This window comes from Lathamus discolor, chromosome 5 (genome assembly GCF_037157495.1).
Source record: "Lathamus discolor isolate bLatDis1 chromosome 5, bLatDis1.hap1, whole genome shotgun sequence".
Taxonomy (NCBI): domain Eukaryota; kingdom Metazoa; phylum Chordata; class Aves; order Psittaciformes; family Psittacidae; genus Lathamus; species Lathamus discolor.
Window position 1 is genome coordinate 86,835,078 of NC_088888.1, and position 27,288 is coordinate 86,862,365.

The 27,288-nt window shown below is 40.3% G+C and overlaps 1 protein-coding gene across 2 annotated transcripts in view; it reads right to left on the reverse strand.

Moving 5' to 3' along the window:
• Positions 1 to 27,288, reverse strand: part of TINAG (tubulointerstitial nephritis antigen) — a 53,124-nt gene that overhangs the window by 22,041 nt on the left and 3,795 nt on the right. For both annotated transcript variants that reach the window (XM_065681487.1, XM_065681488.1), the window contains exons 2-7: positions 26,219 to 26,282; positions 25,105 to 25,194; positions 20,540 to 20,654; positions 11,091 to 11,214; positions 8,763 to 8,913; positions 126 to 306 (exon numbers count right to left, since the gene is read on the reverse strand). In XM_065681487.1, the coding sequence (XP_065537559.1) occupies positions 126 to 306; positions 8,763 to 8,913; positions 11,091 to 11,214; positions 20,540 to 20,654; positions 25,105 to 25,194; positions 26,219 to 26,282 (725 nt within the window). The remainder of the gene's footprint in view (positions 1 to 125; positions 307 to 8,762; positions 8,914 to 11,090; positions 11,215 to 20,539; positions 20,655 to 25,104; positions 25,195 to 26,218; positions 26,283 to 27,288) is intronic.

Consider the following 27,288-nt stretch of genomic DNA (forward strand, 5'->3'; position numbering starts at 1 on the left):
TAATACACAGAAAAAGCCACAGCTCCAGTCTTTAAGTAAAGCGAACATATTTCCATATGCCAGATAGTTTTCGAGCCTCAGAGGAGAAAACTGAGTGAGACAATGGATAAACAACATGAACTTACTTTTGAGGAGACCCTGTAGTGGGCGCCACAGCGGTATAACCGATTGGATTCTACCAAAGCGTTTGGACATGGCCCGTTGGTATGGTTTTTTCCATATTCGCTTGAAACATAACAGTGATTTTCACCTGACGGCTCCAGGTGACTCTTCCAAAATGATGGATAACAAGCATAGGACACGACCCTGTTCCGATATTTAAAGAAAAAAAAAAAAGAAAAAAAAAGTTGATAAGAAACTTCCTTAAACATTTTTATAGTTTTATTTACACTGACAAAATATATGACAAAATGGGTAAGACTGTGTAGGTATCAGAGAAGTGGGACTTACTGCAATTTTACAGCTTGGTTATTTTGCAGTAACATTCAGACTGTTCCTAAATGGAAAAACAGGTTTATGTTTGGAAGTGAATGTGGACCAAAGAACAGAGACAAACTTTGTGACTTATAAACATGTGACATTCAGTGTGCACAAAAGCCTGGGGACTGTCCCACGGAGCTCAGGCCACAGGGCTCCTCCTGTCAGTTCCTAACTATTGATAGCAATGAGCCTCTCAGGGAAAATAAATGACAGATTGTGCCATGATATCACAGGGGTATCTACATCTCCTAAAAATATGCTGGCCATTTCTTAGAAAAATATCTATCTATAAATGTTTTCGGAATGCTTAGAGAGTTTTTGCTCACACATAGAGCAATTTCATTTTTCCTACCACTTATTATAAATCTGCATTAAAACTTTCACTTTCAAAGTTTTAGAGTTTATATAAAGAAAATTTAAGTAATTTTTAACACTTTTAAATTAAGTTCCATATTCTACAAAGATTAATTTAAAAATATTTATTCAAGTAATCACTGGGCAGTTCATTCTTTCAAAGATTTCAAAAGCACAACAATTCATTTATGAAAAGAATAATGGGTGAAATGTGTAACAGCAAATACATGTCTCTTATGAAAATAGGCTGAGTGAGGGTTCTTCAGCCTGAAGGGAAGGCTCATGGAAGACCTTATATGAGCCTTTCAGTACCTAAAGAAGCCTACAAGAAAGCTGAAAACAGACTTTTTACATGGGTGTATAGTGATAGAACAAGAGGTAATGGCTTTAAACTGAAAGGGGATAGATTTAGATCAGATGATAGGAAGAAACTGTTCATTATGAAGGTGGTGAGACACTGGCACAAATTGCCCAGAGAAGCTGTGGCTGCCCCATCCCTGGAAATGTTTAAGGCAGGTTGGGTAAGGCTTTGGGCAACCTGGTCTAGTGTAAAGTGACCCTACCCATGGCAGGAGGTTGGAACTAGGTGATCTTAAGGTCCTTTCCAACCCTAACTATTCTGTGACTCTACATGTTGTATTTTTTTTATTTTAAGTTTTTTAAACAAACCCATCTTCCAATAACAAAGATTTTATCTGTCCAACAAATTAAGGGGACCTCACTTGGAATATTGTGTACAGTTCTGGTGTCCTCAACATGAAAAGGACATGGAACTGTTGGAACAAGTCCAGAGGAGGGCCACGAGGATGATCAGGGGACTGGAGCACCTCCCGTATGAAGATAGGCTGAGAAAGTTGGGGCTGTTCAGCCTGGAGAAGAGAAGGCTGCATGGAGACCTCATAGCAGCCTTCCAGTATCTGAAGGGGGCCTATAGGGATGCTGGGGAGGGACTCCTCACTGGGGCTGTAGTGATAGGACAAGGGGTAACGGGTTAAAACTTAAACAGGGGAAGTTTAGATTGGATATAAGGAAGGAGCTCTTTCCTGTTAAGGTGGTGAGACACTGGAATGGGTTGTCCAGGGAGGTGGTGAATGCTCCATCCCTGGCAGTGTTCAAGGCCAGGTTGGATGAAGCCTTGGGTGGGATGGTTTAGTGTGAGGTATCCCTGCCCATGGCGGAGGGGTTGGAACTAGATGATCTTAAGGTCCTTTCCAACCCTAATTATTCCATGATTCCATGATTCTATTTTTAGTTGCAGGCTTCAAAGACTTAAAGGCATTTAACTCATTTTGACAGTTGAGTGATTGTGGAGGAGTTGCGATAACTCACCTGTGACTTATACCCATGTTAACTTTGGGTCTGAAAATCTCCAAAGTGCTAAAATCAAATGAGCTTTGAAGCACAGGTTAGGAGCCTTCACTGCATTCAAGAATGGAGAAGGGCAATAAAAATTAGGTGATTTCAAGGAAAGGTAAGGAAGTGTTTTAATTCTTTACCTTGGCAATGTGTTAAATGAATTGTTGCTTCATACAGTAAGTTGGTTTCAAGTAGCTTATCATTAATTGTTCAGCCATTTTGACTGCTTGGCTTAGCTGAACATCCTTTTTACTTCACTAAAATGAGGGAAAAAGTGTGTATTTAAAATGCACCTACTAACAATCTCAAAGGTGCACTGAATCTTCCACTTATTATTTTATCCTTTTTATGAGATATTGCAACCTTCTAGTTTACTACTTTGCACTGCTAGATGTTTCCAAAACAATATACACATTTCTATGCAACGCCATGGAGGCTTATGAGAGGGTTCCTTTTAAAGAGTCTAATTAAATAGTTCATTGAAGTAGAATATTCTAAAAAAGGCAGTCTTATAAAAAGGATATGCACTTAAGTAGCTCGCCAATTGTACTGAACTTTCTGTACCTGAAGAAATGAGAACTGTATTTCATTTAATGTTCTAGTTTTTTTCATTTATGCTTGTCTGTGTATACTTAGTTGCAGGAATTTTACAAGACGAGCACATCTATGCTTCAGCTACTTTTAATAAGTAATGGCATTTTCCCATTAACATTTGGTGGTATAAAAATTGACTCGAAGAGAATGTCTTTTTGCCTACCAAATTCTTTCTGCCTGAACTAGACCAACACACACACAAGCTCGAGAAAGCACTAATCCTGCAAGCTTGAAAAGGGATTGTCCATCCAAAGTTGTTAGGTTGTTAGGGTGTCATTACTTAGGTACTCACTGGCAATCTCTTTTATTCCCCTCTGAATATCTAAAGCTATTCTTGATTCCCAGATTTCCAACGGGGAATGGTGAGTATTTAGGCCAAATATACATGAGCTGTTATTAATAATTTAAAAATATCTTATGTTTTGCTTCTATTGTTAGATAAAAAGAAACCTGTATTTTATATATGTAGACATATCATATATGTAAATATAAAATATATTTATCTTTAATAAATGCATCTATAGAACGTATTTATAAAATGTATCTATCTCTACATACATAATCATTCTAGTCACCACTGATCACCAATTTCCAAAATATACTGCCGCTGAGTGTAATCAGGCCTTTAAGGCAAGTCAGGTGAACAGATACCCTCCTCAGAGCATGATCTGTTATAGGCAGGGCAGGAACAAGTGATTGCGACCCTGTGTAAGAAACGGTATGACACTATTCCTCAGGTGTACTCGGAAACATCTCAGAGAGAGACAACAAAGTAAAATTCATTCCTGGAGTAGGGACTTTTTTTCCCTTCCTTTCAGTTGGATTGTTCTTCTGGAGTTGTCACAGGTTCTGCATGGATAGGTCTTACTTCTATGGCAATAGGAGTGAAGCATCGACTGGCAAACTGGAGTTGTGTGGTAATCCAAACATGATGATTCATTCTGGACTAACAGTCACTTTTGAATCCTTTCATTAACCATATTCTGCAGTCATGATTAACAGAATTCAACAGCTCTTTACTGAAACATGAGTTTGGACATGCTGAAGCATCAGAACAGTAAACAATAAATGCATTTCAGGAAGACCTTGCCAGAAGAGTCATAGAGGAAAAATAAAATAGAGAAATAAATAAGAATGCCTTTATATGCGCATATATATACACATATAGAAAAATACTACCAGGAGCAAGCACCATTCAGAGAGAAGCAGCAAAAGTCTGCAGTGTGTTCCTACATTCTTGACAGAATTTATTGAAGTCATGTTTATATATTCAATCTAATGAAAATTTTTGTGGTTTTATCATATTTGAATTGTGTTGAATTTTATCACCTTTGAATTGTGAGATGAGAGTATAATCTCAAATATTAGATTGTTATTAGCAAATTGACCAAAACTAATACCAATAACATCCTTTATCAAACCTGGAAACTGCTAAGAGCCCAAGGTACAAATCAGATCAAGCTCTGATTAGGAGCAGTATTTGTCTTCAAATGTGTAACCTTTCACTATCTGAAAATAAAATGCTTCTTCCTCATTATTGAAGTCTATAATGTTTTAATTTTCCTTATTAGATAAAATAGGTGTTTTCAAACCACACTGATTTCTCCTAAATTACGTCTTGCAACTGAAATGTCTAAAATTAATAATAAAAAGAAATAGAATATGGATTTATTCTTTAATTGATGGAGAAAGAGAGAGAGTGAGAGTTTGACAGGGATTCTGCTCCACCTGGAGAGATTTCACTATTAATTGGGTGCTCAATGATTCTGACAAGCCAGGTCTCAGCACTGGCCTAACCTCATTGAGCTTTATGAAGGTCTTTCATTGACTTCAGTGAGGATAGTCTAAGTCAGCAGTTGATTTTCCTCAAAATCTATCAAAGTCATGAAAGAAGCATACTTCAGAAATCAGGAAAATAGAAGATTTAAAACAGTATTGAACACCTGCTGTGAAAATTTACAAACCCACAAAGAAAATCAAAGTACTTTCCCCCTATTGCAAGGAATGGAGATAATGAAAAAAATTGATTGCAATATATTGGTTCATAAATAAAAGTCACCTGAAAGTGCAAGGAAGCAAGCACTATTTAACAAGGCTCATTCAAAAGACACTTCAGACTTTTATATCATAAATTTACATCTTCTTACATTGTCAAAAGTAATGGTTATGGATTATAGGGTTTCAGCTACAAAAATTATTCAATTATCAGTCCAGTGAATCAAAAATGTTTATTCTGTTTGTTGTTGTTGTCTATACTATTTACTCTTGGCCACTGTCAAAGACAAAATATTGGGCTAGATGGACCCTTTCTCAGATACAGCACAGCCATTGTTGTGTTCTTCCAGTATCTGTCCTCAGAAATATTTGGATATTTTCTGTAAGGTGTTTATTTGTGTCTGGAACTTGGAAAAGGACTTGAAATATCATTTAAACCTGAGGAAAGAAAATCAGGATTAAGAAATGTTGTTTATAAAAATAGTCGAGTAGACATATTTTCATGTGTAGTGTGATCAGGGACAAGAATGGGCAGCAAGCAAAGGTCTGTAAGAGCTCAGTGATGTTGTACATGTTGCAGCTGACAAGAAAGCTGGATGAATGACTAAGAAAATAGTCTCAGACTGTGAAGATGAATTGGAGATTTAGATAGTCTCAAAAAAATCTGTGGTTGTTCTCACAACTGCCTGGCAGATTCTTTAATCACTCATCACTGATCAGAAATAAGCTGCAAGAAGCTGGTGAATACCACAAGGCGTCTCAGGCAGCTGAGCAATAATGCAAGTACTGGGGACTTGGGAGGTGAAAAGACAGTTCCCACATGTGCTCTGGTAAACTCAGGTGCCCTGCTTGTATGGTTGCAGCCTTACAGGAGTCAGAAAGTCTGCTCTGCACACCACTTTCACACTGGTGCTCTGCAGCGAGCCAGGGACCAATCTTCTCACTACTTCCTTTACACCAGCAAGAGCTTGTGCATGAGTACAGCTCGGTTGATAACCAAGTGCCTCATACAGTCTCAGCCTGACACATTTTCCTTAGAGAAATAAGCTAACACGTGTATACTTAATCTGCCTCTGCAGAACAGGCAGTGTCACTAACCACACTGCTTCAGGTAAAAGAAATTTAGCTTTCTAGTACAGGAAGAATCTTACTACTATGGGCTCATGGTGGTTATGCCCATGCAGAGATAACAGTCAGAGGGAACAGAAGACTAGGCAGTTTTCCTATTGTTGCATTCTTTATGGTTTTTCCTCTAAAATTAGATTGCTCCAACTGTAGTGAAGATAATACTTATTAAAATGGAATTCTTATCTTACCTACGCTGGCAATTCCTGTGCTCCTGGCCTCAACATCATAATCAAGCAAATAATCCAGTAAGAAAGAGTATTTACTCTCTTAGGAACATGAGTTACTGACTAAACGATCCTTTTCTTCTACTTACAGAAAAGTGTTGGTTAAAATGTTAAGTTATAATTTTCATTTGTTCATGAACGAAGCCTCTGCCCATGAGGTAAAACCCCTATTAGTTGTTGATGGGGTTTTGGATAGAATCCATTAGTGCCCACAGTAATCACCCAACTAAAGAGTCTCACACTTAAAACCTTTAAACCCTGAGACGGAAAGACAGAGGAACACTTGATGTAAATTCTCCACATAACAATACAAAATCCCTGTCAGATCAGAAATAGCTTGGTACACTTAAAGAAATCAGAATTATCCCTTTTTATACTGTGTCTCTGTGAATGACAGTGCTTTGGCTTTCACTTAGATTCCAGGCTGCCATGTCAAATGCAACATCTGATGCATCACGTCTGACATTCTTTTGCTCTTTCCATGGTTTTTTCCTTTGTTTTTAAACTAAAATTTAAAGTTGACAGACAGCAGACCCGAGATACTTCTGTCTGTCAGTATCAGGTATATCAAAGCCAGAGTAAGGGGTAAGTTTATGAAAGTAAGAGAGGAAATAGACTGGTAGTGAGCAGGAAAGATAAAAAAAATATATAATTTCTGCTGAGAAACAGCAGAATGCAACACAGTATATAAAATCTGGTTGTTGCATATTCTCCTGGGAGCCATTTCCAGGCACATGAAATTCAAGAGGTTGGTTGAGAACAGGCAGCACAGATTTACCATGGTAAGTTATGCCTCACCACAATGAGATGATATGACCTGGCCATGACTGCCTCTACAGAGAATAAGAAAAGCAGTGGACATCATTATCCTTGACTTTAGGAGTGTTTTCAGCATGGTCTTCTGTGGTGTTGTTCTAGCTTATTGGATGAGATAAGCTGCTTACAAAGTCAGTAACTGCACTGGACTGGCATGCTGACAGGCCAAAAGATCAAAATAACTGATGCCTGTTTGCTAGTGGAATTCTTCAGGAGTCAACACAGTGACAACACTGTTTTGTGTCTCAATAGAGATCTGAACAGTGGGACATAAGGCAGTAAGGCACCCTCAGTAAATTTGTGGGGGATGCCAAATTGGTGGGGAGTGGTTAGCATGCAGGCCTTTCATTGAGAGCAACATTGCAGGCTAGAGAAATGAGCTGACAGAAACCTCATGAAGTTCAAGAAAGGCAGAAAAAAATCCTGCGCCTGAGCCAGAGCTGCCCAAGCAGAAGTACTGGCAGGGCATTGCCTGTGCAGAAGGCAGTTTCACAGAGAAGGACCTGTGGTCCTGATGAGCAGAAAGTTGAACATGGGTCAGTAGTGGGCCCTCTCAGCAAACACAGACAATCAATACCAGGTTGTCCTAGCAAGAATATAGCCAAGACATTGTGAGAAGTTATTACTCCCTTCATATTGTCACTTTTGTGGTTACATCTGCGGTACTGTATGGGATCCCCAGTAAAGACACTGACAAACTGAGCAATGGAAGGCACTTAGAGGTCTGAAGCATATGATATGCAAAGAGAGGGTGAGGCAGCTAGATTTGTCCAGCCCAGAGAAGTGAAAGCTAAAAGGGAATCTGATTACTGTCTTTCACTATGTAACGAGAGGTTATAGAGGAGACAGAGCAAGACTCTTCTTGGAGATACAGAGTGAAAAGCTGAAAGGTACCATCACAGACTGTACCAAGGAATATGCTGATTAGATATGTGAAAAAACAAATGTTTGACCACAAAAGTAGTCCTGAAGGAAAGTCTGTGGAAACTCCATCCTTGGAGATACTCAGAATATGACAGGGGATATGGCCTGAGCAGCCTGATCTAATTTCAGAGTTAGTCATGCTTTGAGCAGAAAGTTGGACTAGGTGACCTCCAAAACTTCATACCAAGCTAAATCGTTCTGTGATTCTAAAAATTATTATATGTAATTTTAAAAAGCTTGTAGCTCTTCGTGCGGAGCTTGAGAGCTGTTAAATTTGCTTAGTCCCACCTGAAGGAAAAAGGGTCTAGATATATTCTTAGCTACAGTGTCACATTCTAGAACAGTCTTGGGATGGGATGATTACTATTTGCTTTATAGAAAGACAATGTTTGATCTTTTTGAATATTCAAAATGGTGTCTCATGCAACTAGCTGCTTACTCAAGGTTGTTTAGTGTGAAGAGACTGTAGCCCAAGAACCATGGAAGTTTTGAATCCCCTTACAGTATTGCCTTTGATATAAAAACCCTTCTTATTTGTCTTGCTTTTAGAGAAGATACCATTTCCCCCAGTTGTATTACAGCTAATAACAACATCTAGATATAATAAGGCTTAAATGGGAGCAAGATGGTTGCAGAGTTTTCTCACTGAGAGCCCTCATTCAAAATAATCTTCACTCCTTCAGGAATGCTGGGTAGTTCTTTGTAAAAGTGATTTAAAGAAGGTATAAATGAGAGAAAGTGATAGTCTTGATGAGGTAATACAGTTAACCAGGGCAAAGCTAAATGCTTCTTTTTGAAAGGTCGGAAATCATCATTGTAACACAAGCAACACTGTATCTTAAGCAACTGGATCAAGTCAAAATAACCTAGACAGATAGATTAAATATTTACCCATGTGTTTTCAGGTATCTCCAGGCACCATCAATACTTCCACCATTACATCCATGTTGACTCCTGGTATCACAAGAGATCAAATTCTGAACGGAAAGGTTGTCTGTAATCTGACCGCCAGAATGAATTGCTATTCTATCTGCCGCAACACCTGTTTTGAAACAAATATTCCATTATCAAAACCAAATAATTACAGCTTCACATTAGTTATTGTGAGATAGGAACTGAAATACAACTTCAATACTGTCTGTGCAGATATCTTTACAAAACAGTACAGATTTAATCAGTACATACTTTTGAGAGAAGATCGTGAAGCTATAAATCATCATGAGCAACTTTGCTGTAAATCAACAGATTTACTGGCTGTCATAAAGTCCCATATATGTAAATACCAAATGAAACATTTACATAATTTAGTCTGATAGTTTCTAGCATGTTTGTAAATGCATATTCATTTCTGTTTGACTTCAGCAGAAGATGCAAATACTCCCCCACCTCTCTTCAGCTGAATCTCCAAATCTCTCTTCTTTCTTTTCTACCTTCCCTTCCTTTAGTTGAGAAAAAGAAGAAAGGCAAAAATGAACAGTCCTATGAAGAAAAAAATTCAAGACTGAAAGTATGTATTGGTTTTAGTGGAAAGAATATTTGGAATTGTTCATACTAATGTGTAGAAGTGGGATTCATTGGACCACCCTCCCATATCACGCAAAATTTTTCTTCTGAGATAGACACCTTAGCTGTCTGAACTCAATCAGATAGTCATAATTCTAAGTACTAATATTTATGCACTGATTCGAAAGGAGACTAGGCTAAGTTGTGTGTGAAATTAAGCTACCCCTCCTTTCTTTAACGAGTGACAATGAAACCATTATTAGGCCCCAATCCCAGTCATTGCCTGTTCTTAAATTATATTTTTGTTACCCTTTATTTTTCAACCTGAAAAGAATAAAAAGCACCCACCTTGAAATCTAAAGCCCTATCAAAATCAGCACTAACTTCAGTTAACTTTGGACATGACTTCAGAAGAGTCAATATGCTGATGGCAACTGGTAGCAACTGTGATCTTTGCTTTTGTGAGGTGTCACATGAAGGTGAATTTATTTTCATAGATGTAAAAGCTTTTTACTGAAAAGCTCTGGAATACTTACAGGAATTACTCGTGATAAGAAAAATGATGCAGTAGTGCTTGTCTACTTGTTAAGCAACAATTAATCTTACCAAGAAGGATTGAAAATTCAGATTGAAAATGCTAGAGGCACCTAAACAACATGGGAAGGCATCTCATAGTATTCAGCATTGAAAAGAACTATGTGAATTAAGACTAAAAGATTCAATTACGAAAGAAAAAATTTAGACTGACGATCTGAAAAGTCTTTCCCTCCGTAAACTCTGTTCATCTTTGCAATAATTTGTCCAGAGAGCTGCTAGAAGCTTTCTTGGTTCCCTCTTTTATAGCTACACTGAACAAGACATATTGGTAACAGAGTGCCTTCAGTCTGTCTTTGCAGGGAGCTGGGATTAACTAAACTAGATGTTCCTTTCCTTCTCTTACTGCTGTGATTTAAGGAAGTGGTTGCAGAAACCTACACCCATGAGGACCTGCTGGCCAGATTAAGCCATAAAGACTGACTGCAAAATTTTTTCTTCTCTATCTTTATGTGTACCAATATATACTGAGATCTACTGCAATGTAAGAAAAATGAACATAAATGATTGATGTGCCTTCTTTTGAGAAAGTGACACAAACACTTCTGTCTGTTTCTCCTAAAACCAGAGGTTGCAGCACATGCCGTTTGAGTTACCTTACTGACATTTCTTTGCTTGCTGAATCTGAAAACAGCTACTTCCACAAATATCTGAGCAGTTTCAGGGTTTTCTTCTCATAAAATTATTGACAAGGTTATACTTAATTTGCTGGAATAGCAACGGTTGGACAATGGTAAATGTACAAATGTAAACATACATTAAAGCCCCCCTGTTTTAAGCTTTGAAGTCAAGAATGCAGTTGTGCAAGCAAGGGGTGCAGGTTTTTAAAAAGTTACTCCTATCAATTACAAAGAAGTGCATTAGTCAGTTTATTTTCTACTTTCTGTCACCAAAATACCTCCCTGTGTTACATGAACTTGTGAAAAGTAAACAAAGCTCTACAGCTTAGGTTGACTTCTTAAGAATTCGGGACAAGGGAAAAGCTGTAGAAGTTTAAATGTTCATATTTGGTGATAAAATGTGAACAGCAAGCTGAAGTTACTCCATTAATAATCACTACAAGTTTTCACCACACACCTAACATCGAAGATATTTTTTAAAGGAGAAAAACAATAATATTACTTGCGGTTGAAAAAGCCCAGGATGCACCACAGTTTCGTTGATCCAGAGGATCATGAATCCACTCAGGCCATGCATAAGTGGCTGCAAAAAATGCAGGAAATTTTTCTTCTGGAAGTGAATTTCCCTAAAAAAAAAAATGTATATGATTCAATACTTAATTTTACCTTAAATTTTACCCTAATTTTACTTTTAAAGTTCTTAAATCTCAAAATGAGGAAACCCAAAGCACTGGCATCTGTGGCTTCCTCAGCACCAATGTGATGGTTACACTGTGGCTGAGAGCTGTGGACCACCTGAGAGTAGCAGGGTTCTGGCACTCCACTAGCTGAGCTGGAAAGCTGAGCTCCATGGCTGTCAACCTGAATAACCTTCTAGTTTCTCTGATTTTTATCTCAAACAACAATTCCCTATGAAACACGTTAATTATGACCATAGAATTAATTATGGCATTTTTGGAAAGAAAAGCCTTCTACTACAAGCAGCAGAAAAGTTAGTTACATATTACCTTATTCTCCTTGACATATGGCTGTAGGTAGGAAATTTTAGTCACCCTAGGAGGGAGGAATCAGTGTATCATTGATCATTGTGTATCATTGATTTGTCTTTTACATAGAGGTTTTTCAATCTCCAGCATTTATTCCAAAACAAAAATCAGTGATCTTCCATTTGCTCTGCACTCCAATGTTGTGTAGATGAAAATTCATGGTCTGTTTACTAAAGCCATTTGGACAGCCAATTTTGGCATCTTCATCTCTTAGCCTTGACTTATATCCTCCAAACTTTGCATATCTGCATATGCAATAACCATCTGGTACAACTGCTATTAATCTGTTTTGTGTTCAACATACCAAAACCATTGACCCACGTTAGGGTTTTTTTTTGGTTTTTTTGCTATTGAACTTTATGGAATGATTGCTTCTGCTGTTCAGGGAAATAGGAATAGCCACATAGAATGACAATATTAGTCCATCTAGTCCACCAGTTTGTCTCAAACAATTGTTGACAACATCTGTTTTAGAGGAAAATACAATATACAAACTACAACAATCTGTTCCTAAGCAAAACATTTCCTGATGCTTTCTTAAAAGCAGCCTCATATCCTGAAGCAGAATAGCTTAAATCCTGTTCAAATTCCTTTATTTTACTTTGATTTACTCAGTCTTCTGATTCTGTCCTTGGTGAACCATTTTTCTAAATTACTTGTGTGGCTTAAAGACTACATACCTATTCCCAAAATTATTTAAACTTTTGGGCTCAGTTCTTTCAAACTATTTAAAGGCACTCTGAGGAACCAAACTTTACTGCTTTGCCTGTATCCAGAACACTTTGCTGTGTAGGCTGGGAAACAGCATTGCCTCCACCTACCTTGTGCACCTGGGTTTCTCACTGAAACCCATGACTGAGAATTGGTTAGAGATAAAAGCAGCTTGTACCTTGGCTATGTCTCATAAAATCACAGAATCATAGAACACTTAGGGTTGGAAAGGACCTTAAGATCATCAAGTTCCAACACCCGTGGCCATGGCACAGACAACTCACACTAAACCATGCCACCCAAAGCTCTGCCCAACCTGGCCTTGAACACCACAAGGAATGAAGCATTCACAACTTTCTTGGGCAACCCATTCCAGTGCCTCACCACCCTTACAGTAAAGAACTTCCTCCTTCTATCAAATCTAAACACCCCCTGTTCAAGTTTTAACCCGTTACCCCTTCTCCTGTCGCTACAGTTCCTGATGAAGAGTCCCTCCCCAGCATCACTATAGGCCCCCATCAGATACTGGAAGGCTGCTATGAGGTCTCCACGCAGCCTTCTCTTCTCCAGCCTGAACAGCCCCAACTTTCTCAGCCTGTCATCATACGGGAGGTGCTCCAGTCCCCTGATCATCCTCGTGGCCCTCCTCTGGACTTGATCCAACAGTTCCATGTCCTTTTTATGTTGAGGACACCAGAACTGCACACAGTACTCCAAGTGAAGTCTCACGAGAGCAGAGTAGAGGGGCAGGATCACCTCCTTGGACCTGCTGGTCACGCTCCTTTTGATGCAGCCCAGGATACGGTTGGCTTTCTGGGCTGCGAGCACACACTGAAGCTGGCTCATGTTCATTTTCTCATCGACCAACACCCCCAAGACCTTTTCCGCAGGGCTGCTCTGAATCTCTTCTCTGCCCAACCTGTAGCTGTGCCTGGAATTGCTCCGAGCCAAGTGTAGAACCTTGCACTTGCCATGGTTGAACTTCATAAGGTTGGCATCAGCCCACCTCACAAGCGTGTCGAGGTACCTCTGGATGACATTCCTCCCCTCCAGCGCATCAACCAAACCACACAGCTTGGTGTCATCGGCAAACTTGCTGAGGGCGCACTCAATCCCACTGTCCATGTCAATGACAAAGATGTTGAACAAGACCGGTCCCAACACTGACAATTTAGTCATTGACCACAACTCTTTGTGTGCGGCCGTCCAGCCTGTTCTTTATCCACCGAGTGGTCCATCCATCAAATTGATGTCTCTCCAATTTAGAGACAAGGATGTCGTGTGGGACAGTGTCGAACGCTTTGCACAAGTCCAGGTAGATGACATCAACTGCTCTACCCCTGTCCATCAGTTCCATAGCCACATCATAGAAGGCCACCAAATTGGTCAGGCAGGATTTCCCCTTAGTGAAGCCATGCTGGCTGTCACCAAGCACCTTGTTGTTTTTCATGTGCCTTAGCATGCCTTCCGGGAGAATCTGCTCCAAGATTTTGCCCGGCACAGAGGTGAGACTGACTGGTCTGTAGTTCTCTGGATCATCCATTTCCCCCTTCTTCAAAATGGGGTTATATTTCACTTTTTCCAGTCATCAGGAACTTCACCTGACTGCCATGATTTTTCAAATATGATGGCCAGTGTCTTAGCAACTTCATTCACCAGCTTCTTTAGGACCCCCAGATGGATTTCATCAGGTCCCATGGACTTGTGTATGTTCAGGTTTTCAAGATGGTCCTGAACCAGATCCTCTCCTACAGTGGGCCCAAGGTCTTCATTCTCACAGTCCCTGTGTCTTCCTTCCAAGACTTGGATAGTGTGGTCAGAGCATTTGCCAGTGAAGACCCAGGCAAAGAAGTCATTAAGCACCTCAGCCTTCTCCAAATCCAGGGTGGCCGATTCTCCTGATACCTTCTGAAGAGGACCCTTGGTGTTGCTAGTCTGTGTTTTATTTGCAATGTACCTATATAATCCCTTCCTGTCATCTTTCACATCCCTAGCCAGTTTCATTCTAATTGGGTCTTAGCTTTCCTAACCTGGTCCCTAGCTTCCCGGACAACAGCCCAGTATTCATTCCAGGCTGCCTGTCCTTGCTTCCACCTTTTATAAGCCTCTTTTTTCCCTCGAAGTTTCCTCAGCAGCTCCTCATCCATCCAAGGAGGTCTCCCGGCCCTTCTGCCGCACTTCCTTCTTATCGGGATGCAACACTCCTGAGCTTGTAGCAGGTGATCCTTGAATATCAACCAACAGTCTTGAGCCCCTCTGCCCTCTAGGGCTATATCCCATGGAACCTTACTAAGCAGGTTCCTGAAGAGGCCAAAGGCTGCTCTCTTGAAGTCCAGGGCAGTGAATTTGTTGCACACTCTTCTCACTGTCCTGAGGATCTCGAACTCGACCATCTCGTGGTCGCTGCAACCAAGGCTGCCCTGGAGCGTCACATTTCCAATGAGCCCCTCCCCGTTGATGAGCACGAGGTCAAGCATGGCACCTCTCCTTGTCAGCTCCTCTATTACTTGCAGAAGGAAGTTGTCTTCCACGCAACCGAGGAACCTCCTGTATTGCTTGTGCCGGGCTGTAGCATCCTTCCAACAGATGTCAGGGTGGTTGAAGTCCCCCATGAGAACAAGGGCCTGCGAGTGTGAGGCTGTTCCTATCTGTCTGTAGAGTGCTTCATCCATAGAGTCCCCTTGATCAGGCAGTCTGTAGCAGATTCCCACAGCAATGTCTCCCATCGCTGTTCTCCCTTTAACCCTGACCCACAAGCTCTCTGTTGACTGCTCACTTGTCCCCAGACAGAGTTCCATACTCTAGCCTATCCCTAACATAAACAGCAACTCCCCCTCCCCATCTGCCAGGCCTGTCTTTTCTAAAGAGCCTGTAACCTTCCATTACAACACTCCAGTCACAGGAGCTATCCCACTATGTTTCTGTGATGCCTATTATATCATACCCCCATAGATATGCACACATCTCTAATTCCTCTTGTTTGTTCCCCATGCTATGGGTGTTTGTATAGAGGCACCTGAGCCAAGCTCCAAACGAAGCTGGCTCATTGGCTGGGGCTGAAATATCTCTACATTTCTCCGAGCACAAGCGAGGGACTTAGTAGAGCAGGCAGCATCTCTGCAACATCCCTGATCCGAGCCCCTGGTAGAAAACACACCTCCCTTGTTACTGAGTCAGGTTGACAGATGGGTGCCTCTGTTCCTTTCAAAGTAGAGTCCCCTGCTACTATGACCTGCTGCTTTTTCCTGGAGGCACTGGTAGTCACCCTATTTACGGATGCATTAGCTGGTGGTTCACATGGCGATGTGTGTGTGTCTGTATTGGAATACAGACCCAACAGACAGATTAATATAGTCTGTGGATATGCCTAGACCCAGTAAAACTCAAGTGCTTCTAGGTCCACTATGTTAGATGCAGGGTGTGAGTTCTAAATACTATTAAAGTATACTGCAAACTGTTAAGTCACTTAAATGCTTCTGAAAGTTTTGCCTGCACCCATAAAAAGCCAGTAATCTTCTAAATCTTGCTAAAATATTAATCTGAATATTTTGATTAATCACTTTCAGAAGTCTGATATTTCAGAAGCTTGTTAGATGCATGGGACTTGCAAACTTAAGTGTCACACAAGAGCAACAGCTAATTTCAACAATATCTTGCTAAATTATTATGTTCATTATTAATGAGCAAGCACAAGCACGAGATTTACTTTGAAGATGAGATAAATCATAGCGGTGAAATCCTAGACGAGTAGTGTTTCTTTTACATGATAAAACTGCTCATTATCAACCAGTAAACAAGTAAAATTTGGCAAAAGTTGTTAAGCACACTTAAGAGGGCAGTGACCGCTTACGATTTTACAAATGAGACAGTTGAGAAAATAAAATTCTAAATAGATCTTTGGTCTGAAAAAATGTGCTACTTTATGTATTCCTAAACTGCTGCCAATGTATTTAATAGCCTTATTTTGTAAATCCCAGAGCAAAATCCTCATTAACCCTCAGCCTTGTCATTTAGAAATGCAGGATTGACCTGTAGCCAGAAACATTAGCTTTTTATGAGAGAAGTTCCTATCCTGATATTAAGAAGCACTGCTGCTCTGTGTCAAATGTTTAGTCTAGACAATGGTTTTGCAATGTATGATCCACGAACCAGCATCAGATAGCACAATGCAATCAGCAAAATGAACCAGTGGCAAACTATTTTTAAACCTTCATATGTATTCTCTGTAGTCAAGCTAGGCCAAAACAGGAAGGTGAGTGAGTGTAAAAGAACACTCATACTTCGGCTATGACTTCAGAAGAGTTAGATGGCCCTTCAGAGAAAAAAAGGCTGAAGATGATTACTGAATTTGCAAATGTGGATATAGTTTTTCTGAGAAAAAGCAATATTTTTTTTTTTTTAAGTAGGAAAAAAGTCTTGACATCCCTTGCTTTGTGAAAACTAAGTGAAAACTGGCTTTCAGTTTACGAAAGGGAGATCTACAACTGCTGAGCTTTTTTACTGTGAAAGCCATATATCTGTGGAACAGCTGGTGTACTTTGTACACCTTCACATTTTATTTACATACATTTATTTCACCCAAAATGGTGCCTTATTACTAAACTATGTATTCCATTTTCTTGAAAGATGGCACTTATGTGAGTACCTTATTGCTGACTGGTTCAGACCCCACCATTGCCTGAACACGTACTGACAGAATACCACCAAACGTGTATCACAATGTGTTTTAAAGGCATAGCAGGTATTTTTGTGCTACACAGACCTTCAAGAACCATTACACTACCCCCTGTAGCGAGTAAATACTTTCAAAATGCCTTCTCATATAACACACATGACACTGTTGGGGGCTCCAGTTCTGTCAGGAGTCACAACAGCTTTCCTGGTGTATTTAGATGTCTGTCTATGTTCAGGTCTAGGCACACTCTGCAGCACAGGGCACTCAGTTCAGATTAAGCTCTTGTTCCAAATCATTGCCTTTTAGGTATTCTACTGTGACATCATTTTAATCTACCCTTCCAGATATATGCATCATCTTATTGAGTAGGTATAGTCTTTTATTAATTGCAGAGCTTTTGAAAGCTCTATAAGCCATTTCAAGAAGTTTGTGTTTTCCCTAAGATGAAATGTAGCTCTGTCACACCATTTAATTTGAAGTAATGTTAAAGAAGCTGTGTTTGTAGTTGGAAAAGCTTCTACTCTACAACTAAACCTTTCAGGACTGCAGATAACTAGGACTATGCCACTGATGTAACGTGGTTAACACAGAAAGGCTTTACATTCTTTAGGCCTTTTTTCCATGCAATTGAGTAAGCAGCCCCTTCTACACAAAAAAGCTTTTCTCAAGCATCCTTCAAAGACAATAGAAAATAATCAGAACAGCCAGAAACTATTATTTATTATCTAAATAGTAAAATAGTAGACCAGCATCATGGTGAAGAAATTATTTTCATTTAAAGTAAAAAAAAAAAAAAAAAAAGAGTTATTTTTAATGAATGGGTAGCTATGGTTCTCTTTCTACATCAGCAAACTTACCAGGTTTTAATCAGGTCAGTACAAGACGCAGCTCGAAATTTCTGAACACTAATTGTAGTATTTTTATCGACTAAGTATATGACTTTGGGCAAATGACTTGCAGTTTCCTCATTTGCAAAATGGGAAAGGCAGTAGTAATCCCAGAGAATACATGAATATTTAATTACTGCCAATATATCCACAATAAGTAACTAGTACATTGGCCTGCAGGTAAATTAGTACTCAGCAAAGTCAGGTAAAGGTCAAGCAATTAAGGTTTGGAGAATATCTGAAAAATATATAAAAGTCATTATTTCTGAATTTCGTCATTCATATCTTTTTACTCTCTCCTGAGTTGTCACCTAGTTACAGGTGAAGCTTAATGGAAACGCTGTCATGAAAACTCACTCTTTCTTTATCACTTAGGACTTTGTAAAAGTGTTAACACGCTTCACCGAGTAGCAGTGACAGAAAATTATTCTTGAAAGGTGAAGCAGAGTCACTGAAAATCTGGCAAGATACTTATCTTATAAATCACCTGGAAGTTAATGCCATTGCTGGGCCAAACCCATGCTATGAATTTGTCAGATCCTGCAGTGACAATAGATATGGAGCTGGCTATGAGTGAATAAAACCTTTGGGGTTTTTTTTTTTTTTTTTTCTTTTTTTATTTTTATGAAGTATTAAAATATTGCAGATAATAGAGAATTTCCTCAGGCAGAACAAGGACACTAAAGAGATTATGTTCTTCTAGAAAACTAGAGAACGGGGCAGAATCAGGGAGATTTGGAGCTTTTCAAGAAGCTTCAGAGAAAAATATTTTTACATCAAGACTAAGACAGAAACTACTGGGGTAGGAGCAAGAAAGTTCTAATAATCCTGAAGAGAAACCATAGGAATGAAGCAGGCTTACGTACAGTTCAAAGGAATTTTCTGAAAGCTCAGAGAATTCTCCAGAAGCTGACAAAGTTAGAGATTGTTATTTTATAGTTTTAGCTTTTGTAAGTAGAGTAAAATATTTCTTTGAATCCTGTGCAAATCTTGTGTGTCCAGCAATATGCAGGACTTCCTGGGGGGCAAATGCATGAGTGCACTAAGCTGGATTTCTGGAGAATGATGCACTGAAGCTCCTCAGGAGTCTGGCGGGGCCAAAGGTAGCTGGGGTTTGGCTCACAGATTTTGTAAAAATGTAACATGTAGAGAAAATTTGCCTGAGAAATGTATCAGTGGAACAAAGACTTCAAGTAGTGTGTCTGTCAAAGCTGTGGGAAACTTTAATGATTAAATACGCTAGACATAATGCAGGACCACTGAGTGACCAGCTACCCCAAGCTGAATGGAAAAGAGGAAATACCCTATAGAATTTCTGTAACGTTCTCTGTCTTGTTTTCCTAGGTGGGATTTCTCTCATCTAGATAAATATTTAGTAATGTAGATGTCAATCTCTGAGCTAGGTACACAATATCCATTTTTTGCTTCTGTATAAGCATGATGTTGTATTCCTCGAGGAATAAACAACAGTAAATCAACCCCAACTATCTTTAGCCTCAACGTAGTTAACTGGTAATTTGTAGTAGATACCTACTAAATCTTGCACTAAACCCTTTTATATCATTGTCCTATTTCGACTTGCCATCTTGAACTGAAGTGGATCCTTCTGTGGCTGCAAGGACTAGTCTAGCAAACCATAAAACGCAAACTCCAAAGCTTAGTATCTGTCAACTTCTTGCTCTGATAACCCTCCATAGTGTAATTTTGAGCAAGATAGCCAGCATGGGCCACAACCCAATGCCTCACCATGCTGATGCAGGAAGCTAACTATGTGGGAGAAAGAACCAATCTGCATCAACTAAAGGGCTAAGATTGTTAAAATTGTTGCAGAGGTACATGGTCCTCCCCCTCTTTCCCAAATTCCCTGTCAAGTGGTAGCTTTGCACTGTAACTTTGGTTCTTCTAAGAAAGAAGCCAAGAAACTGATCCAAAGAATTGAAAAACCTGCTCTGGATTCAATAACTATGCATTTTGTCTTTAATTGCTTATCCTATTTATACAATTTAAAGCATATTTGCTCTTTTGCAGAACTAAATACAAGAGCATAAATATATGATAGGAAATATAATTTAACTGCCACGAAAATAGCTGTGGCAAAGAGGCTTAGAAAGCTGGTAGTAGAGAATCATCTTATTTTCCCTTTCTTCCCATCATTTTTCTTTCCATTTGGCTAAACCTCCAGTCTTCTGCTGTATCTTTACATTGTTTTATTCTTTCAGAGCTTCTTTCAAAGACTGGTGTTTAGTCTCAGCTGTTAGTGTTAATGAATTATGACTAATTTTTTTTTTTATGGCTACAGTTATGTGTGCAATGATTAACAAATGGAGGCAATAGTATGGAGGCATCCTAAAGAAGCAAAGATTTCAAACACTGATGATCTACAATGGTAAGTCAATACCGATGCATAGATTCCCAAGGGTTAACATTTGCTTTTGCTGCTCCTTGTTTGATTTGATCAACAGGACCACACACTCTGTGGCTTCGAGAACTATTCATATTCAGCACAGAATCATTTAGCATATTTAACATGGAAGCATTTAGTGTTAAATCCCTGAATCATAATCTTATAATTGTCCACATTTATTTTTCCATGTGATAAAGTTATTTTAAAAATTAACAATTGTACACTTACTGGAGGTTCTTTCATATTCAGCAAGGAATGAGATGGAGGGAAGGTGCCCAGGCGCTTTTTGAAACCTTCTTCCACTGTCATTCCCCAGAACTGAGTGTAGTTGGCAGCTTTCCATCTTCCTCAAAGACAGAAAACAAACAAGCAAAACCCGGGTTAGAGACACCATTCACATTAATAACTTGCTTATTTTTAAGAGCACCACTAACATTCAGAAATAAATCTTTCCAATTACATTTCAAAACCTTGTATTCAACACACACAAGAAAATAGCCTAGAGAAGCTGCATGGAGACTTCATAGAAGCCTTGCAGTATCTGAAGGGGGACTATAAGGGTGCTGGGGAGGGACTCTTCATTAGAGACTGTAGTGATAGGACAAGGGGTAACGGGTTAAAACTTAAACAGGGGAAGTTTAGAATCATAGAATAGTTAGGGTTGGAAAGGACCTTAAGATCATCAAGTTCCAACACCTGTGCCATGGCAGGGACACCTCACACTAAAACCCGGATGGAGCATTCACTACAGAATCACAGAATCACAGAATCCCAAGGGTTGGAAGGGACCTAAAAAGATCATCTAGTCCAACCCCCCTGCAAGAGCAGGGTAACCTACAGTACATCACACAGGAACTTGTCCAGGCGGGCCTTGAATATCTCCAGTGTAGGAGACTCCACAACCCCCCTGGGCAACCTGTTCCAGTGCTCTGTCACTCTTACAGTAAAGAAGTTCTTCCTGATGTTAACGTGGAACTTCCTATGTTCCAGTTTACACCCATTGCCCCTTGTCCTATCACTGGATATCACTGAAAAAAGCCTAGCTCCATCATCCTGACACCTACCCTTCACATATTTGTAAACATTGATGAGGTCACCCCTCAGTCTCCTCTTTTGCAAGCTAAAGAGACCCAGCTCCCTCAGCCTCTCCTCATAAGGGAGATGTTCCACTCCCTTAATCATCTTTGTGGCTCTGCGCTGGACTCCTTCCAGCAATTCCCTGTCCTTCTTGAACAGAGGGGCCCAGAACTGGACGCAATATTCCAGATGCGGCCTCACCAAGGCTGAGTAGAGGGGGAGGAGAACCTCTCTTGACCTACTAACCACTCCCTTTCTAATGCACCCTAAGATGCCATTTGCCTTCTTGGCCACAAGAGCACATTGCTGGCTCATGGTCATCCTCCTATCCACCAGGACCCCCAGGTCCCTTTCCCCTTCACTACTTGCCAGCAGGTCAACCCCCAACCTGTACTGGTACATGGGGTTGTTCTTCCCCAGATGCAAGACTCTACACTTGCCCTTGTTAAATTTCATCAAGTTTCTCCCCGCCCAACTCTCCAGCCTGTCCAGGTCTCGCTGAATGGCAGCACAGTCCTCTGGTGTGTCAGCCACTCCTCCCAGTTTTGTGTCATCAGCAAACTTGCTGAGGGTGCACTCAGTTCCCTCATCCAGGTCATTGATGAAAATATTAAACAGCACCGGTCCCAGCACCGACCCCTGAGGAACTCCACTAGTCACAGACCTCCAGCTAGATTCTGCGCCATTGACCACAACTCTCTGCCTTCTTCCTTTCAACCAGTTCTCGATCCACCTCACTACTTGATCGTCAAGCCCACACTTCCTTAGCTTATCTATGAGGATGCTGTGGGAGACAGTATCAAATGCCCTACTGAAATCAAGAAAAACTACATCTACCGCTCTACCATCATCCCTCCACCTAGTCACTTCCTCATAGAAGGCTATAAGGTTGGTCATACATGACTTCCCCCTCATAAAACCATGTTGGCTGTTCTTAATGACCCCCTCATCCTTGATATGCCTAGTGATGGAGTCAAGAATAAGTTGTTCCATCATCTTTCCAGGGATGGAGGTAAGGCTGACCGGTCTATAATTACCCAGGTCCTCCTTCTTGCCCTTCTTATAGATTGGTGTGACCTTTGCCATCCGCCAATCCTCAGGCACCTCGCCCATTTCCCACGACTTACCAAAGATGATGGAAAGTGGCCTAGCAATGACCTCCGCCAGCTCCCTCAGCACCCGTGGGTGCATTCCATCCTACTTCCTTGGGCAACCCATTACAGTGTCTCACCACCCTTACAGTAAAGAACTTCCTCCTTATATCCAATCTAAACTTATCCAGTTCAAGTTTTAACCCGTTACCCCTTCTCCTGTCGCTACAGTCCCTGATGAAGAGTCCCTCCCCAGCATCCCTATAGGCCCCCTTCAGATACTGGAAGGCTGCTATGAGGTCTCCACGCAGCCTTCTCTTCTCCAGCCTGAACAGCCCCAACTTTCTCAGCCTGTCTTCATACGGGAGGTGCTCCAGTCCCCTGATCATCCTCGTGGCCCTCCTTTGGACTTGTTCCAGCAGTTCCACGTCCTTTTTATGTTGAGGACACCAGAACTGCACACAATACTCCAGGTGGGGTCTCACAAGAGCAGAGTAAAGGGGCAGGATCACCTCCTTCGACCTGCTGGTCACGCTCCTTTTGATGCAGCCCAGGATACAGTTGGCTTTCTGGGCTGCAAGCGCACACTGAAGCCAGCTCGTGTTCATTTTGTCATTGACCAACACCCCCAAGTCCTTTTCCACAGGGCTGCTCTTAATCTCTTCTCTGCCCAACCTGTAGCTGTGCCTGGGGTTGCTCAGAGCCAAGTGTAGGACCTTGCACTTGCCATGGTTAAACTTCATAAGGTTGGCATCAGCCCACCTCACAAGCGTGTCAAGGTCCCTCTGGATGGCATCCCTTCCCTCCAGCATATCAACCGAACCACGCAGCTTGGTGTCATCGGCAAACTTGCTGAGGCGCACTCAATCCCACTGTCCATGTCACTGCCAAAGATGTTGAACAAGACTGGTCCCAGCGCCGATCTCTGAGGGACACCACTCGTTAGTTGTTTAGATTAGATATAAAGAAGAAGTTCTTTACTGTGAGGGTGATGAGGCCCTGGAATGGGTTGCCTGAAGAAGTGGTAAACGCTCAATGACAGCGTTCAAAGCCAGGTTTGATAGAGCCTTGGGAACATGGTCTAGTGTGATGCATCCTTGCCCATGGCAGAGGAGATGGAACCTGATGATCTTAAGGTCTTTTTTAACCCAGACCATTCTGTAACTCAATGATTTAGTGCAGGCTCTTCCACTGTGAATGAGTGTAGGAGCGATGCAACAGTGTATAGGAAGTGGTGATTTGAGGTCAGCATCATGTCAGCCTCCAGGAGACAAGTAAGCAGTACTTCAGGGAAACACTGGAAAACAAGGTGCTTGATCGTAACAGTTAGTGCTGTCTTGAAGTTATTCTTGAATTATGCTTCAGGTCAGATGCCCACAGAAAACTAACAGCTTCGTGTAGTGAACTACATTGCTTTCAAGCTCTGGTGCACCAGCAGTGAGACACTGTTGAAGCCAGCAGAAAGCCTACCTGACACATGCTGCATGAGTTTTACACCAATAGCCAGGTTGAAAGAGAAGGCTTTCTATGGCTGTTTAATTATTCCCTCCCTACTCTCAAATAGACTAGACTGAGGTTGCAGTGCTAACTGCAAACTGTGTGCACAACAGAAAAAAATTACCTTGGAGTAATATATATTTATATTTATATTTATAAAATATATTTAGAACACACTGAAATTTGTTATTACTAGAAAAGAGCTGGGCCACAGGGGACAACATTATTTTTGCCCAGTTCTTTCTTGCTTGTGTATGAAGAGCAAGGAGGCAGGATTCATGCTGCCCAAATGAGAAGCCTCACTACTCTTGGTCTGCATGTAGTCAGTGAAGAGTGCAAGTACATGCAGAAGTTGAGTCATATCTCAGCTGGGCTTAACCACGCTGTGGCAAACCTTACCACTGACAAGAGGCAGGTGAAGGGCCCTGGGTGCATAACTTAACTGTCTATCCTAAAACAGTTGGTTTGAGTGTCTCCCATGAAGTACAAAACTTTTTAGCATTGAATCACTGTTTGAAATCTGGGCAGTCTCAGTGGTGATATTAGCACCTCACCTTCTAGGAAGACAATCCCTATATCTGTCTGGAAATAGTCAGCAGGATACCACAGCACACTTCCTGCACTGAGGTGTCTGTAATCCCTCTGCACAACCTGGGGAAAGCAAAAACTGGTAGCAAGAGAAACACCGAGCTTCACATTGGTCCCCATTTGGCCTATCTTCTCCTCTTCCAACATTACCTAGCATCCTGTTATGTGGAACAGTGCTCTTGAGGGGGGAGAAAAATTACCTTAAATATCTATACCAAGTAATAAAGTGAAGAATAAGGGAATATTATCTAAAAACATATTGTGAGAAAAAGAAATTATACTAAATTTGGAGAAAGTTTTAGATAGATATTTACAATGTTGACTCTCACCAGCATGACACTTTTGGTCTTTTTTCATTTAAAATTCTATAATCTGACAGAGATTTAGGAAATTTTCACAGATGTTCACTTACAGTCAAATTTCTCTAATGTAAGAAGGGAAGGGAGGGGTGACAAGGACTTTATGACTTGTAATTTACACATACGTACAATGAGCAATACAGTGGTTTACAACAAAACCTTAAATGAAAAGTGTTCTCACCCATAATCTCCAGAATTGATGTGCTGAATTAAGTCTTGGCGAACAAGGCATATTTCTTTTGAACACTTCCAGAGACTTTGCAAGCATTTGCTGAAAGGGCAAGAATATCACTGAGCAGAAAATAAATTGTCAAAGGAAAAACATGCACTTTAACAGCGCAAGTAGGCTGGAGAAAAAACCCATAAGTGTTAACAGTATAAATGTCACACAGTATTTATAAAAACACGATGTTACTTAATGCTGCTTCACTACCTAATGAAACCTAACCGGAACAGGGCGCGAAGGCTTACTGCTTAAGAGAAAGACGGTATTTGAAAAATTTTGCTTCCATCTTTGTTAGACTGAACCAGGCATAAATGTCTTGTAAATGAGACCTGTTGAGAAAGCTTCACTCTGGAAACCCAGAAAGAAGCCATGTGTCGGTAGACACATTGCTCCAAAGACCCTAGGCTATAGTCAGGACAGCAGGAGCCCCAGCTCTTAATGCATGCTGCTGGAGTCCCCTGGGCTTCCCTGGGGCTTGAGGCGCAGGGCTGTTTTTTGGAGCAGCAAAGCAGAGAGGCAGCTCAGGCTGCAGGGACCGGCAACAGAGCTCCCCTGCCTGCGCCACCTGCTCCTGTTCCAAACCAGAGAAACGCATGCCCAAACAGTTCATCCCTTTCCTACGTGAATATACATATATATTCTTCCTTTATGAAATAATGTCAGGTTTCATAACTCATGCCAAAGAAGCAGAGGAAGACATTCTAAAGTAATCCCCTAAACTTTAATGGTATTTGTTTTGTCTGCATTCAGATCAGTGCCCAGCTCTAAGCTGAAACCATTTTAAGTCAGAGCGAGCACACTGACTGAGCAGGAACAGAATTAGGCCAGGGAGGTGGAGATTTTAATACTCTAATTTTTATATCTTGATTAGAAAGCCCATTGAGTAACTCTTGGCATTCTTCTAAGTTGGCTCCAATCTAGTTCTACAATAGCTTAACACAGCACTATTCTTCCAGCTATTTTGATTTGATTACATGTTTAGTATGAATTTAAGAATGCAGACTACCTTAATTCCTCTTTCATGACATATGCTAAATAAAATCCAATTTGCTGTTCTCTAAAACATTACCAGGCATTGCAGTTGTCCTTAATTATTGTTCCTTCTTCGTAATACCGGCCAGCTCTATAACAACCTGTCAACATAACATATACATGTGTGAAAAGAATTATCACTTTTTAAGTTAATTAACCCAAAACTCTTGCAACTATTGAATTAATTAGTTGTATGAAATGTGCGAAAATTATTTAGTTGAAAGTTGGCAACATTTATTCCCAGTTTCTTCCAAGTAATGAAGGCAGTTTGATGAATTTGAATTTTTTACCAGGTATACTAACATTCATAGCAAATAAAACCAGCAACAGATTCAAAACACCCACTGAAAAATTATTTTACATGTAAAAAATATAATTCTTCAAATAAAGTTATTTTTCAGTGATAAAAATCAATAGAATACATTTCTAATAAAAATCATTTTCCATTTGTCAATTAAAATAGAAATAAGTTTTTCCAGTTATAGAATTTAAAAAAAACTAATAACTACTCCAAACCAATTGTAATATTGTTATCTAATCTTTTTCCTTCCCACTTTAATTTCTTTTTGAAAAGCAGGTAGATCAATTATGTGTCAAGGAAACGTGTGTTTCGTATATTCTCCAAACCCAATATAAAAGCTAAATTGAGTGATGACTTTTCAAAAAAAATAAATGCTTCCTAATTTTTTTCTTGGATAATACTTCAGTGACAAAAGACTTTGTGTGTGTTTTAAAATCTTCCACACAAACTTTCTTTGGTGTGCTTGATTGTCAAAACTTCAATAAAAGAAAGATCCAGAATCAGAGAATCACAGGATGGTTTGGGTTGGAAGGGACTGTGAAGATCATTTAGTTCCAAACCCCCTTGCCATACGCAGGGACACTTTCCACTGAATCAGGTTGCTTAAAGCTCCATCCAGGCTGGCCTGGAAGAATGTCTGCACAGGGCTTTGGATCAAACCTATAACAAACATTGTCCATTTATCACTTGGGTCTTTGTTTTCCAGCCAGGTAGAGATCATAGTTCCTCCCCCACTGGAAAGATCTGAAGTCAGAACCCTCAAGTTTCACTTTCTCCTTCATTTTCAAGAAGCTTAAACCTTATAT